This window comes from Ranitomeya variabilis, chromosome 1 (genome assembly GCF_051348905.1).
Source record: "Ranitomeya variabilis isolate aRanVar5 chromosome 1, aRanVar5.hap1, whole genome shotgun sequence".
NCBI lineage: Eukaryota > Metazoa > Chordata > Amphibia > Anura > Dendrobatidae > Ranitomeya > Ranitomeya variabilis.
Window position 1 is genome coordinate 32850515 of NC_135232.1, and position 15527 is coordinate 32866041.

A 15527-nucleotide genomic window follows, 5' to 3' on the forward strand; every position below is an offset into this window, starting at 1 on the left:
ACGTATTTAAGTGCCACGTATCACATATTTCAGTGCCACGTATTTCAGTGCCACGTATTTAAGTGCCACGTATTTCAGTGCCACGTATTTCAGTGCCACGTATTTCAGTGCCACGTATTTCAGTGCCACGTATTTCAGTGCCACGTATTTCAGTCACGTTTAGGGTTAGGGTTAGGGGTAGGGTTAGGGTTAGGGCTAGGGTTGGAGGTAAAGTTAGGGTTGGGGCTAAAGTTAGGGTTGGGGCTAAAGTTAGGGTTGGGGCTAAAGTTAGGGTTAGGGTTTGGATTACATTTACGTTTGGATTAGGGTTGGGATTAGAATTATGGGTGTGTCAGGGCTAGGGGTGTGGTTAGGGTTAGCGTTGGGATTAGGGTTAGGGGTGTGTTTGGGTTAGGGTTTCAGGTAGAATTGGGGAGTTTCCACTGTCCAGGCACATCAGGGGCTCTCCAAGCGCGACATGGCGTCCAATCTCAATTCCAGCCAATTCTGCGTTGAAAAAGTAAAACAGTGCTCGTTCCCTTCCGAGCTCTCCCGTGCGCCCAAAAAGGGGTTTACCCCAACATATGTGTTATCAGCGTACTCGGGACAAATTGAACAACAACTTCTGGGGTCCAAGCTCTCTTGTTATCCTTAGGAAAATAAAAATTTGGGGGGCTAAAAATCATTTTTGTGGGAAAAAAAAAGATGTTTTATTTTCACGGCTCTGCGTTATAAACTGTAGTGAAACACTTGGGGGTTCAAAGTTCTCACAACACATCTAGATAAGTTCCTTGGGAGGTCTAGTTTCCAATATGGGGTCACTTGTGGGGGGTTTGTACTGTTTGGGTACATCAGGGGCTCTGCAAATGCAACGTGACGCCTGCAGACCAATCCATTTAAGGCTGCATTCCAAATGGCGCTCCTTCCCTTCCGAGCTCTGTCATGCACCCAAACAGTGGTTCCGCCCCACATATGGGGTATCAGCGTACTCAGGACAAATTGGACAACAACTTTTGGGGTCCAATTTATCCTGTTACCCTTGTGAAAATACAAAACTGGGGGCTAAAAAATCATTTTTGTGAAAAAAAAAAAGAATTTTTATTTTCACGGATTTGCGCTATAAACTTTAGTGAAACACTTGGGGGTTCAAAGTTCTCAAAACACATCTAGATAAGTTCCTTGGGAGGTCTAGTTTCCAATATGGGGTCACTTGTGGGGGGTTTGTACTGTTTGGGTACATCAGGGGCTCTGCAAATGCAACGTGACGGCTGCTGACCAATCCATTTAAGTCTGCATTCCAAATGGCGCTCCTTCCCTTCCGAGCTCTGTCATGTGCCCAAACAGTGGTTCCCCCCCACATATGGGGTATCAGCGTACTCAGGACAAATTGGAAAACAAATTTTGGGGTCCAATTTATTCTGTTACCCTTGTAAAAATACAAAGCTGGGGGCTAAAAAATCATTTTTGAGAAAAAAAAAAAAAAATTATTTTCACGGCTCTGCGTTATAATCTGTAGTGAAACACTTGGGGGTTCAAAGCTCTCAAAACACATCTAGATAAGTTCCTTAGGGGGTCTACTTTCCAAAATGGTGTCACTTGTAGGGAGTTTCAATGTTTAGGCACATCAGGGGCTCTCCAAACGCAACATGGCGTCCCATCTCAATTCCAGTCAATTTTGCATTGAAAAGTCAAATGGCGCTCCTTCCCTTCCAAGCTCTGCCATGCGCCCAAACAATGGTTTACACCCACATATGGGGTATCAGCGTACTCAGGACAAATTGCACAACATTTTTTGGGGTCCAATTTCTTCTCTTACCCTTGGGAAAATAAAAAATTGGGGGCGAAAAGATCATTTTTGTGAAAAAATATGATTTTTTATTTTTACGGCTCTGCATTATAAACTTCTGTGAAGCACTTGGTGGGTCAAAGTGCTCACCACACATCAAGATAAGTTCCTTAGGGGGTCTACTTTCCAAAATGGTGTCACTTGTAGGGGGTTTCAGTGTTTAGGCACATCAGGGGCTCTCCAAACGCAACATGGCGTCCCATCTCAATTCCAGTCAATTTTGCATTGAAAAGTCAAATGGCGCTCCTTCCCTTCCAAGCTCTGCCATGCGCCCAAACAATGGTTTACACCCACATATGGGGTATCAGCGTACTCAGGACAAATTGCACAACATTTTTTGGGGTCCAATTTCTTCTCTTACCCTTGGGAAAATAAAAAATTGGGGGCGAAAAGATCATTTTTGTGAAAAAATATGATTTTTTATTTTTACGGCTCTGCATTATAAACTTCTGTGAAGCACTTGGTGGGTCAAAGTGCTCACCACACATCAAGATAAGTTCCTTAGGGGGTCTACTTTCCAAAATGGTGTCACTTGTAGGGGGTTTCAGTGTTTAGGCACATCAGGAGCTCTCCAAACGCAACATGGCGTCCCATCTCAATTCCAGTCAATTTTGCATTGAAAAGTCAAATGGCGCTCCTTTCCTTCCGAGCTCTGCCATACGCCCAAACAGTGGTTTACCCCCACATATGGGGTATCAGCGTACTCAGGACAAATTGTACAACAACTTTGGGGGTCCATTTTCTCCTGTTACCCTTGGTAAAATAAAACAAATTGGAGCTGAAATACATTTTGTGTGAAAAAAAGTTAAATGTTCATTTTTATTTAAACATTCCAAAAATTCCTGTGAAACACCTGAAGGGTTAATAAACTTCTTGAATGTGGTTTTGAGCACCTTGAGGGGTGCACTTTTTAGAATGGTGTCACACTTGAGTATTTTCTATCATATAGACCCCTCAAAATGACTTCAAATGAGATGTGGTCCCTAAAAAAAAATGGTGTTGTAAAAATGAGAAATTGCTGGTCAACTTTTAACCCTTATAACTCCGTCACAAAAAAAAATTTTGGTTCCAAAATTGTACTGATGTAAAGTAGACATGTGGGAAATGTTACTTATTAAGTATTTTGCGTGACATATGTCTGTGATTTAAGGGCATAAAAATTCAAAGTTGGAAAATTGCAAAATTTTCAAAATTTTCGCCAAATTTCCATTTTTTTCACAAATAAACGCAAGTTATATCAAATAAATTTTACCACTAACATGAAGTACAATATGTCACGAGAAAACAATGTCAGAATCGCCAAGATCCGTCAAAGCGTTCCAGAGTTATAGCCTCATAAAGGGACAGTGGTCAGAATTGTAAAAATTGGCCCGGTCATTAACGTGCAAACCACCCTTGGGGGTGAAGGGGTTAATTTGTCTGTACCCGAGCATGCCGCAATGCGTTCTTATGTCAAGGAGTCTTTGGAGAAGGGGCATATTCGTCCATCCTCTTGGTGCGGGATTCTTTTTTGTGGCCTAGAAAGACGGGTCTTTGAGACCTTGTATTGACTATCGGCTTCTGAATAAAATCACTGTTAAATTTCAGTATCCTTTGCCACTATTGTCGGACTTGTTTGCTCGGATTAAGGGTGCCAAGTGGTTCACCAAGATAGATCTTCGTGGTGCGTACAACCTTGTGCGCATTAGGCAGGGAGATGAATGGAAAACTGCATTTAATACGCCCGAAGGTCATTTCGAGTACTTGGTGATGCCCTTTGGGCTCTCTAATGCTCCTTCAGTGTTTCAGTCTTTTATGCATATCTTCCGGAAGTATCTAGATAAATTTATGATTGTTTATCTGGATGATATTCTGGTTTTTTCTGAGGATTGGGATTCTCATGTAAAGCAGGTCAGGATGGTGTTTCAGGTTTTGCGTGATAATGCTTTGTTTGTGAAGGGCTCAAAGTGTCTCTTTGGAGTGCAGAAGGTTTCCTTTTTGGGTTTTATTTTCTCCCCTTCTGCTGTGGAGATGGACCCAGTCAAGGTCTGAGCTATTCATGATTGGACTCAACCCACGTCCGTTAAGAGTCTTCAGAAGTTCTTGGGGTTTGCTAATTTCTACCGTCGTTTTATCGCTAACTTTTCTAGCGTTGTTAAACCTTTGACGGATATGACCAAGAAAGGTTCTGATGTGGCTAATTGGGCTCCTGCAGCCGTGGAGGCCTTCCAGGAGCTGAAGCGCCGGTTTACTTCGGCGCCTGTTTTGTGCCAGCCTGATGTCTCACTTCCCTTTCAGGTTGAAGTGGATGCTTCTGAGATCGGTGCTGGGGCTGTTTTGTCGCAGAGAGGCTCTGGTTGCTCTGTGATGAGACCATGTGCTTTTTTCTCTAGGAAGTTTTCGCCTGCTGAGCGGAACTATGATGTTGGTAATCGGGAGTTGTTGGCCATGAAGTGGGCATTTGAGGAGTGGCGTCATTGGCTTGAGGGTGCTAAGCATCGTGTGGTGGTCTTGACTGATCACAAAAGACTGATCACAAAAATCTGATGTATCTCGAGTCTGCTAAGCGCCTGAATCCTAGACAGGCTCGTTGGTCATTGTTTTTCTCTCGTTTTGACTTTGTGGTCTCGTACCTGCCTGGGTCGAAGAATGTGAAGGCTGATGCTCTTTCTAGGAGCTTTGTGCCTGACTCTCCTGGAGTCTCGGAGCCAGCTGGTATTCTTAAAGAGGGAGTAATCGTGTCGGCCATATCTCCTGATTTGCGACGTGTGTTGCAGAGATTTCAGGCTGGTAGACCTGACTCTTGTCCACCCGACAGACTGTTTGTTCCTGATAGATGGACCAGCAGAGTTGTTTCCGAGGTTCATTCCTCGGTGTTCGCAGGGCATCCGGGGATTTTTGGTACCCGAGATTTGGTGGCCAGGTCCTTTTGGTGGCCTTCCTTGTCACGGGATGTGCGGTCATTTGTGCAGTCCTGTGGGATTTGTGCTCGGGCTAAGCCTTGTTGTTCTCGTGCTAGCGGGTTGCTTTTGCCCTTGCCCGTCCCGAAGAGGCCTTGGACACTCATTTCCATGGATTTCATTTCTGATCTTCCGGTGTCTCAAGGAATGTCTGTCATCTGGGTGGTGTGTGATCGTTTTTCCAAGATGGTCCATTTGGTGCCCTTGCCTATGTTGCCTTCCTCTTCCGATCTGGTTCCTTTGTTTTTTCAGAATGTGGTTCGTTTGCACGGCATTCCTGAGAATATCGTGTCCGACAGAGGATCCCAGTTTGTGTCCAGATTCTGGCGATCTTTTTGTGCTAAAATGGGCATTGATTTGTCGTTTTCATCTGCCTTTCATCCTCAGACTAATGGCCAAACAGAGCGAACTAATCAGACACTGGAGGCTTATTTGAGATGTTTTGTTTCTGCGGACCAGGATGATTGGGTGACCTTCTTGCCATTGGCTGAGTTTGCCCTTAATAATCGGGCTAATTCCGCTACTTTGGTTTCGCCATTTTTCTGCAACTCTGGTTTTCATCCTCGTTTTTCCTCGGGTCATGTTGAGCCTTCTGACTGTCCTGGGGTGGATTCCGTGGTGGATAGGTTGCAGCGGATTTGGAATCATGTGGTGGACAACTTGAGGTTGTCACAGGAGAAGGCTCAGCGTTTTGCCAACCGCCGCCGCTGTGTGGGTCCCCGACTTCGTGTGGGGGAGTTGGTTTGGTTGTCTTCTCGGTATGTCCCTCTGAAGGTTTCCTCTCCTAAGTTTAAGCCTCGCTTTATTGGTCCTTATAAAATTTTGGAAGTTCTTAATCCAGTATCATTTCGTTTGGATCTTCCGGTGTCGTTTGCCATTCACAACGTGTTCCATAGGTCTTTGTTGCGGCGGTACATTGTGCATGTGGTTCCTGCTGTTGAGCCTCCTGCTCCGGTGTTGGTTGAGGGCGAGTTGGAGTACGTGGTGGAGAAGATCTTGGATTCTTGTCTCTCTAGACGGAGGCTTCAGTATCTGGTCAAATGGAAGCGCTATGGTCAGGAGGATAATTCCTGGGTGGTCGCCTCTGATGTTCATGCGGCCGATTTGGTTCGTGCCTTCCACGCTGCTCATCCTGATCGTCCTGGTGGTCTTGGTGAGGGTTCGGTGACCCCTCCTTAAAGGGGGGGTACTGTTGTGAACTATACTTCTTGGCTCCCTCTTGTGGTCACTAGTGGTTGGCTCTTGGATTGTCTTTCCCCAGGTTGGTACTCACCTGGTTCGTTAGGCCTGGGGTGTTGCTATTTAAACTTCCTGGATTCTCAGTCCAGTGCCTGGCATCGTTGTAATCAGTTCATTTCTGTTTGCTTCTGTCTTCAGGTCCTGGTTCCTTGCAAGATAAGCTAAGTCCTGCTTTCTTATTTTTGTTTATTTGCATTGTTCTTATTTTTGTCCAGCTTGTACAAAATGTGATTCCTGATTTCGCTGGAAGCTCTAGGGGGTTGATATTCTCCCCCCTCACCGTTAGTCGGTTCGGGGGTTCTTGGATATTCAGCGTGGATATTTTGTAGGGTTTTTTGCTGACCTTATAAGTCATCTTACTATCTTCTGCTATTAGTCAGTGGGCCTCTCTTTGCTAAAATCTAGTTCATTCTTACGTTTGTCTTTTCTTCTTACCTCACCGTTATTAGTTGTTGGGGGCTTGTACTATAACTTTGGGGTCTTTCTTCTTGAGGCAAGAGAGGTCTTATTTTCCCTGACAGGGTTAGTTAGTTCTCCGGCTGGCGCGAGATGTCTAGGATCAACGTAGGTACGTTCCCCGGCTACTGCTAGTTGTTTGTGCTAGGATCAGATATACGGTCAGCCTAGTTACCACTTCCCTATGAGCTGGTATTTACAGGTCCTTGGGTTATCAGGAGTTGTATGCCAAAATCATCAGTATTAAAACAATAAAAGACATGACAAATTTCAGTTGGTGGATAATGAATCTATAATATATGAAAGTTTAATTGTAATCATTACATTATGGTAAATAATGAAATTTAACACTATATGCTAATTTTTTGAGAAGGACCTGTATGTTTGCAGACTTTGCTGAAATCTCTGAGATCCTCTGCCATTGGGATCATAAGAATTAACATCTTCCTGGGTACTCCTTAACCTACTCTGATTTTCTGTTGATGGGTCTAGTACTATATCCCGCTCCACCTTCTCCAAGGTTTCTATTATTTCCCTATCTTCTAACAAACAAGACACCCCTTAGGACGGCTTTCATAGCGTCCCACACCACCCGACTATCTGCACTCCTTTCATTAATCTGCCAATACTCCTCCAATTCTTCCTTCTTAGTATTCATATTGATATATTCCAGCCATACCGGGTTCAACTTCCACCCAACTCCCTTCCCAATCTTCCCCCTATCCGTCCAATAGACAATTCTATGGGCTATAGCAGGATGATTTTAAAGTTAACAGTTTTGTATGGCTGCGAATGACGTTATAAATTTCCCAATGGCCCTTGGCAGAAAAAGGTTTCCCCACTTCTGTCTCATCTGAATCCTTTTTAGGAGACGGTCCTGGTACTTGCTGGCCTTTACTGGGCGCCCTGACGCCTTCTTCACAGCAATTAAACCTTTCCCTTTGAAGTTCTTGATGATGAATAATGGTTTATTTAGGAGAACTCTTTAAAAGTAGCAGTGTCCTTGCCTGTAAAGCACTTTTGGTGCAAAGCAATGGTGACTGTACGTGTCTCCGTGGCAATGAATGACTTTGCAATTTTTGGTATTTCACATGATCGCTCTTCATAATAATCTAAAGTTAATGCCCCTATAAAAGGAAGCAGCAATCTTTGTGAAAACCAAAATTTGTGTCAGTTTCAAGACTTTTTTGGCAGAGACTGTATATGGGAGACATCAGAGCAGCTATTCTCCTACAACTAGCTCGGAGACAACTGAAATTCAGAGACAGAACCTGCAGAGGGAAAACTGGAGAAAATTATAGGATACAGGTGATATAAAGGCCAGGGATAAGTGTTTTCTTCATATCCTCGCAGGACAGTGAGGGTGATCAATGAGTGGAACAGGCGGCCACGAGAGGAGGTGAGTTCTCCTTCAATGGAAATCTTCACACAGACGCTGGACAGACATCTGTCTGAGATGGTTTAGTGAATGCTACATTGAGCAGGGCTTGGACAAGATGATCCTGGAGGTCGAACTACAAATCTAACATTCTATGATTCTAGGACAGTTTATTCTGGACAGTCATCTGATATGACAGGTACACCTTACTGGCGGGTGTGAAAGAAAAATTTGCTAAATGCATTCATCACATCTTTTGTTTATTTAGCGGAATATCTCATGATAAGTGCGGGATAACTGACACTTACTTTTATAGAAGATAAATCCACCAATGCCAATGCCAGCGACTACCACCAGAGCTACGACCACAGCGATGACCCAGACACTGGACTTCTCTGGTTCTAGTTGGAAAACAGAAATGTAAATCTGATCTGTGGATTACACTGAGAGCGTCATGTATCAGCCTCACATTAGTCTCCTCTGCTGTAGTGATGACATGTGTGGTGTTACAGACATGTGCACCCTCTACATTTCCATCTCTTAATGCAGCGCCCCCTTAGGACATGATCAGAGGTTGTAGATTTGTAGAAGATTTTCACTGCTGATTCTGCACCAAAATCTGCAACAACGTCCCAGCGCGAAACTAGACTTAGTGTCACAAAACCTCATTCACATGTAGTGGAATTTTCCACTGCAGATTTTCACATCCACAACATGCCGGATATGTCACCGGTCTGTCGGTGATTTCTGCCACATACGGTATTTAACCCTTTTGAAAATGAACTCTGCAAAAGAAAATCCACATATTCTCCAGGTCGCCTATAAAGCTCCTGATTTCATGTCTGGTGGTGACCACATGTGTATATATATCTGCCACATGCAGTGAGACTGCCATTACTGACTGTACAATATACTGCCCCTCCATACTACACTGACTTGTCCCTTATCATTCAGGCAGCAGAAACAGAAAAAACTTGAATTTCAATAAAGACAAGAGGGAAGTGCAGGAAAAAGAAACCTTGTAAGTCCTGTGCTGTCCCTGTACTGAGAGGACGGGTGTCACATATTCACCTGGCCGCGGTTCTGCACCGTCTGTCACTGATGTTGGGTGCCATCCTAATACTTCAGTGTTCTCTGAGCTCCTCCTGTATTGTCACCAGTGATTATACAGGTCCTTCTCAAAAAATTAGCATATAGTGTTAAATTTCATTATTTACCATAATGTAATGATTACAATTAAACTTTCATATATTATAGATTCATTACCCACCAACTGAAATTTGTCAGGTCTTTTATTGTTTTAATACTGATGATTTTGGCATACAACTCCTGATAACCCAAAAAACCTGTCTCAATAAATTAGCATATTTCACCCGGCCAATTAAATAAAAGTGTTTTTTAATAACAAACAAAAAAACCATCAAATAATAATGTTCAGTTATGCACTCAATACTTGGTCGGGAATCCTTTGGCAGAAATGACTGCTTCAATGCGGCGTGGCATGGAGGCAATCAGCCTGTGACACTGCTGAGATGTTATGGAGGCCCAGGATGCTTCAATAGCGGCCTTAAGCTCATCCAGAGTGTTGGGTCTTGCGTCTCTCAACTTTCTCTTCACAATATCCCACAGATTCTCTATGGGGTTCAGGTCAGGAGAGTTGGCAGGCCAATTGAGCACAGTAATACCATGGTCAGTAAACCATTTACCAGTGGTTTTGGCACTGTGAGCAGGTGCCAGGTCGTGCTGAAAAATGAAATCTTCATCTCCATAAAGCATTTCAGCCGATGGAAGCATGAAGTGCTCCAAAATCTCCTGATAGCTAGCTGCATTGACCCTGCCCTTGATGAAACACAGTGGACCAACACCAGCAGCTGACATGGCACCCCACACCATCACTGACTGTGGGTACTTGACACTGGACTTCAGGCATTTTGGCATTTCCTTCTCCCCAGTCTTCCTCCAGACTCTGGCACCTTGATTTCCGAATGACATGCAAAATTTGCTTTCATCAGAAAAAAGTACTTGGGACCACTTAGCAACAGTCCAGTGCTGCTTCTCTGTAGCCCAGGTCAGGCGCTTCTGCCGCTGTTTATGGTTCAAAAGTGGCTTTACCTGGGGAATGCGGCACCTGTAGCCCATTTCCTGCACACGCCTGTGCACGGTGGCTCTGGATGTTTCCACACCAGACTCAGTCCACTGCTTCCTCAGGTTCCCCAAGGTCTGGAATCGGTCCTTCTCCACAATCTTCCTCAGGGTCCGGTCACCTCTTCTCGTTGTACAGCGTTTTCTGCCACATTGTTTCCTTCCAACAGACTTACCGTTGAGGTGCCTTGATACAGCACTCTGGGAACAGCCTATTTGTTGAGAAATTTCTTTCTGGGTCATACCCTCTTGCTTGAGGGTGTCAATGATGGCCTTCTTGACATCTGTCAGGTAGCTAGTCTTACCCATGATGGGGGTTTTGAGTAATGAACCAGGCAGGGAGTTTTTAAAAGCCTCAGGTATCTTTTGCATGTGTTTAGAGTTAATTAGTTGATTCAGAAGATTAGGGTAATAGGTCGTTTAGAGAACCTTTTCTTGATATGCTAATTTATTGAGACAGGTTTTTTGGGTTATCAGGAGTTGTATGCCAAAATCATCAGTATTAAAACAATAAAAGACCTGACAAATTTCAGTTGGTGGATAATGAATCTATAATATATGAAAGTTTAATTGTAATCATTACATTATGGTAAATAATGAAATTTAACACTATATGCTAATTTTTTGAGAAGGACCTGTAGTTTAATTTCATGTATTAATGGTCAGTGCCACCAACCCGACGGATCAGCCTCAGCGCCCTATTTCATTCTTTCCCTTACACTCACTCCCTGACCCATTATGATATAATGACCAGAGATCGTGTTATTCCTCAGGAACAAGTGATATAATGGCCAGATATCGTGTTATTCCTCAGGTACAAGTGATATAATGGCCAGATATCGTGTTATTCCTCAGGTACAAGCGATATAATGGCCGGATATCGTGTTATTCCTCAGATACAAGTGATATAATGGCCAGATATCGTGTTATTCCTCAGGTACAAGTGATATAATGGCCAGATATCGTGTTATTCCTCAGATACAAGTGATATAATGGCCAGATATCGTGTTATTCCTCAGATACAAGTGATATAATGACCAGAGATCGTGTTATTCCTCAGATACAAGTGATATAATGGCCAGATATCGTGTTATTCCTCAGGTACAAGTGATATAATGGCCAGATATCGTGTTATTCCTCAGGTACAAGTGATATAATGGCCAGATATCGTGTTATTCCTCAGATACAAGTGATCTAATGACCAGATGTCGTGTTATTCCTCAGGTACAAGTGATATAATGGCTGGATATCGTGTTATTCCTCAGATACAAGTGATATAATGACCAGATATCGTGTTATTCCTCCTGTACACACAGCACAGATTATTCTGCAGTTACCATTAGTCACGTACAGAACGGTTCAGTTGTTTCATATTAATAAGATGCCGGTGACTATACAATTACATGTCACAATAGTGATCTCCAGTCATGACATATTCCAGTATTACCCCATCATCCGCCCAGTATGGACACTACTCACCCCACACGATGTTCAACGGCTCCTCCAGACTGCGGTGATCCACATAACAGGAGTATCTGTCGCCATCTTTGGGGGTCACTTCCGCGCTGACCCTGATCTGGTAGGTGCCGTCAGGATTGGGGAGGACGTGTGTGGTCTCATATGAGTGAACCTCGTCATTTTTCGTCCACTTCACATTCACAGCTCGGGGGTGAAATCCGTACACCTGGCAGTGAAGCTTCACGGTGTCACCTTTCTCCTGACCGGACACCTTCACCTGGGGCCGAACTGAGAGGGAAGAAGAAGAAGGTATAAATGGGGTCTGTGCAGCACGGATCTGATCTGTCTCCTGTCTGGGGGTCTCTACTCTGATGCATTTCTGATAGTGACCATGTCACCACACTGCAGCACTGACCGCTTATAACCACACGGCTCACAGTCCACTGTACAATAAACGTCAATTTTACCATAGTGCCGTATACAGGGTGCGTATAGAGTACGTAGGGGAAATAGACGCCTGAAAATGATACACCTACTGGAGATGGACACCCAGACATACTACATCTTAGGCCGGAGTCACACTACCACAGAATATGGCCGAGTGCTATGCGATAAAACATCGAATAGCACTAGTACCAATGTTAATATATGGGGCAGCTCACATCAGCGTTTTTTATTCTCAAGCATATTCTGCATGCTTGTGAAATTGCAGCAGGATGTGACTGGAACCGAAGACTCGCCCATGCAAGCCTATGGGTCCGAGGGAAAAAAATAAAATGGCACAGCACTTAGACCATGCGAGTGCTATCCAATATTTACGCTCCGGTGTCCTTTGAAAAGCCAGGAATTCAGCAGCCGCATACAGTAAAATCACAACGTGACATGTTAGAATACAATAGATATATACACAGAGAAGACAGATATATAGATGTCAGTGACACATACATATATACATGTATATATATTGCACAGATAGAAGAAAACTGGCCATACTGTAAAATCACTGCAGGAGCCGACAGGATAGAAAAGATGGATTACATAGAGTAAATACAGAGATATATACTGTATTTGTCAGTGACATATATACACATATAAATGCACGTACATACATACAAGTGCTTCTCACAAAATTAGAATATCATCAAAAAGTTAATTTATTTCAGTTCTTCAATACAAAAAGTGAATCTCATATATACGAGAGTAGAGTCATTACACACAGAGTGATCTATTTCAAGTGTTTATTTCTGTTAATGTTGATGATTATGGCTTACAGCCAATGAAAACCCAAAAGTCATTGTCTCAGTAAGTTAGAATAATTAACAAAAAACATCTGCAAAGGCTCCTAAGCGATTAAAAGGGTTCCCTAGTCTGTTTCAGTAGCTCCAAACTCATGGGGAAGACTGCTGACTGACTGATGTCCAGAAGGCAGTTATTGACACCAGGGCCGTATTTGGCAAAATTGGGTGCCTCTGCTTATACTTGAGTATATATGGTATGTAATATATACACATGCATGTGTGTGTGGCTATATATATATATATATATATATATATATATATATATATATATATATATATACACTCACTGGCCACTTTATTAGGTACACCTGTCCAACTTCTTGTTAACACTTAATTTCTAATCAGCCAATCACATGGCGGCAACTCAGTGCATTTAGGCATGTAGACATGGTCAAGACAATCTCCTGCAGTTCAAACCGAGCATCAGTATGGGGAAGAAAGGTGATTTGAGTGCCTTTGAACGTGGCATGGTTGTTGGTGCCAGAAGGGCTGGTCTGAGTATTTCAGAAACTGCTGATCTACTGGGATTTTCACGCACAACCATCATTAGGGTTTACAGAGAATGGTCCGAAAAAGAAAAAAAATCCAGTGAGCGGCAGTTCTGTGGGCGGAAATGCCTTGTTGATGCCAGAGGTCAGAGGAGAATGGGCAGACTGGTTCGAGCTGATAGAAAGGCAACAGTGACTCAAATCGCCACCCATTACAACCAAGGTAGGCCTAAGAGCATCTCTGAACGCACAGTGCGTCGAACTTTGAGGCAGATGGGCTACAGCAGCAGAAGACCACACCGGGTACCACTCCTTTCAGCTAAGAACAGGAAACTGAGGCTACAATTTGTACAAGCTCATCGAAATTGGACAGTAGAAGATTGGAAAAACGTTGCTTGGTCTGATGAGTCTCGATTTCTGCTGCGACATTCGGATGGTAGGGTCAGAATTTGGCGTAAACAACATGAAATCTTTGGGATGTGGTGGAACGGGAGATTCGCATCAGGGATGTGCAGCCGACAAATCTGCGGCAACTGTGTGATGCCATCATGTCAATATGGACCAAAATCTCTGAGGAATGCTTCCAGCACCTTGTTGAATCTATGCCACGAAGAATTGAGGCAGTTCTGAAGGCAAAAGGGGTCCAACCCGTTACTAGCATGGTGTACCTAATAAAGTGGCCAGTGAGTGTATATATATATATATATATATATATATATATATATATATATACTAGACTGTGGCCCGATTCTAACGCATCGGGTATTCTAGAATATGCATGTCCCCGTAGTATGTGATTCGCGGCAGACTGTGCCCGTCGCTGATTGGTCGAGGCAACCTTTATGACATCATCGTCGCCATGGCAACCATTATGACATCATCGTCGCCATGCTGTGCCCATCTCTGATTGGTCGAGGCCGCCCGACAAACCGTCGACCACTCCATATAAGGTATGGTCTACAAACCGCCGACCACTCCATATAAGGTATGGTCTACAAACCGCCGACCACTCCATATAAGGTATGGTCTACAAACCGCCGACCACTCCATATAAGGTATGGACTACAAACCGCCGACCACTCCATATAAGGTATCCTGTTTGTAGACCATACCTTATATGGAGTGATTTCCAGGACAGACAGACAGACAGACAGACAGACAGAAAGACAGACAGACAGACAGACAGATGGAAAAACCCTTAGACAATTATATATATAGATATATATATATAGCCACACACACACACAGACAGCCGCGAGCCACAATTCATGGGACCGCAAGCCACATGTGGCTCCCGAGCTAACAGGTTGGGGATCCCTGCTCTAGATGTTGAACCACAGGACATCTATTCTTCAATTTTCCCAATGCATGTTGTATGGAGTTGAAAATCACCTCATGTGCCCAGCCCCTTAAATCAGAGAAGGATGGTTAGGGATGAGCAAGCAAAGTGCAGGGACAGGTAGTGATGGCTACCTGCGGACATATGCGGCACTTGCATTTTTGCAGTTGCAGTGAGACAAAAAAAAAAAACACTGCTAACAGCGGGTTTTTTTCCATTACTGCAAGTGCCGGATCGCGGCAAAACTGCAAGTGCCGCACATGTCCGCAAGTCCCATAGGGAGTGAATGAGGCCGAACGCAGTGTTGCCGTAAGTGATCCGTTACGCAGCAGATGTGGAAAAACTGCCGGATCTGCTGCAAAAGGCTGCTGTCACATCAGTGATTTTTGCCACAGTCGCTGCTGATAGTGTCATATTCGCCAATGGAGGATGCAGCACTAAAAGTGCCTAGGGCAGCAGAAACTCTAAATACGGCCCTGATTGACACACTTCACAAGGAGGGGAAGCCACAAAAGGTCATTACTAAAGAAGCCGGCTGTTCACACAGTGCTGTATCTAAGCATATTAGTGGAAAGTTGGGTGGAAGGAAAAAGTGAGGTAGAAATAAGTGCACAAGCAACTGAGAACTGCAGCCATGAAAGGATTGTTAAGAAAAGTCCATTCAAAAATTTGAGGGAGATTCACAAGGAGTGGACTGCTGCTGGAGTCATTGCCTCAAGAGTCACCACACAGAGACGTCTCCAGGACATGGGCTACAAGTGTCGCATTCCTTGTGTCAGGCCACTCATGACCAATAGACAACGCCAGAAGCGTCTTACCTGGGCCAAGGAGAAAAAGACCTGGACTGTTGTCAGTGGTCCAAGGTGGTGTTTTCCGATGAAAGAAAATTTTGCATTTCATTAGGAAATTAAGGTCCCAGAGTCTGGAGGAAGAGTGGAGAGGCCACAATCCAAGCTGCTGGAGGT

General features: G+C 43.9%; 1 protein-coding gene across 1 annotated transcript in view; it reads right to left on the minus strand.

The window, feature by feature from the left end:
* LOC143804143 (class I histocompatibility antigen, F10 alpha chain-like) overlaps positions 1 to 15527 on the minus strand; it is a 134864-nt gene that overhangs the window by 46551 nt on the left and 72786 nt on the right. The window contains exons 4-5 of the mRNA XM_077281937.1: positions 11459 to 11725; positions 8146 to 8238 (exon numbers count right to left, since the gene is read on the minus strand). Coding sequence (XP_077138052.1) covers positions 8146 to 8238; positions 11459 to 11725 — 360 coding nt within the window. The remainder of the gene's footprint in view (positions 1 to 8145; positions 8239 to 11458; positions 11726 to 15527) is intronic.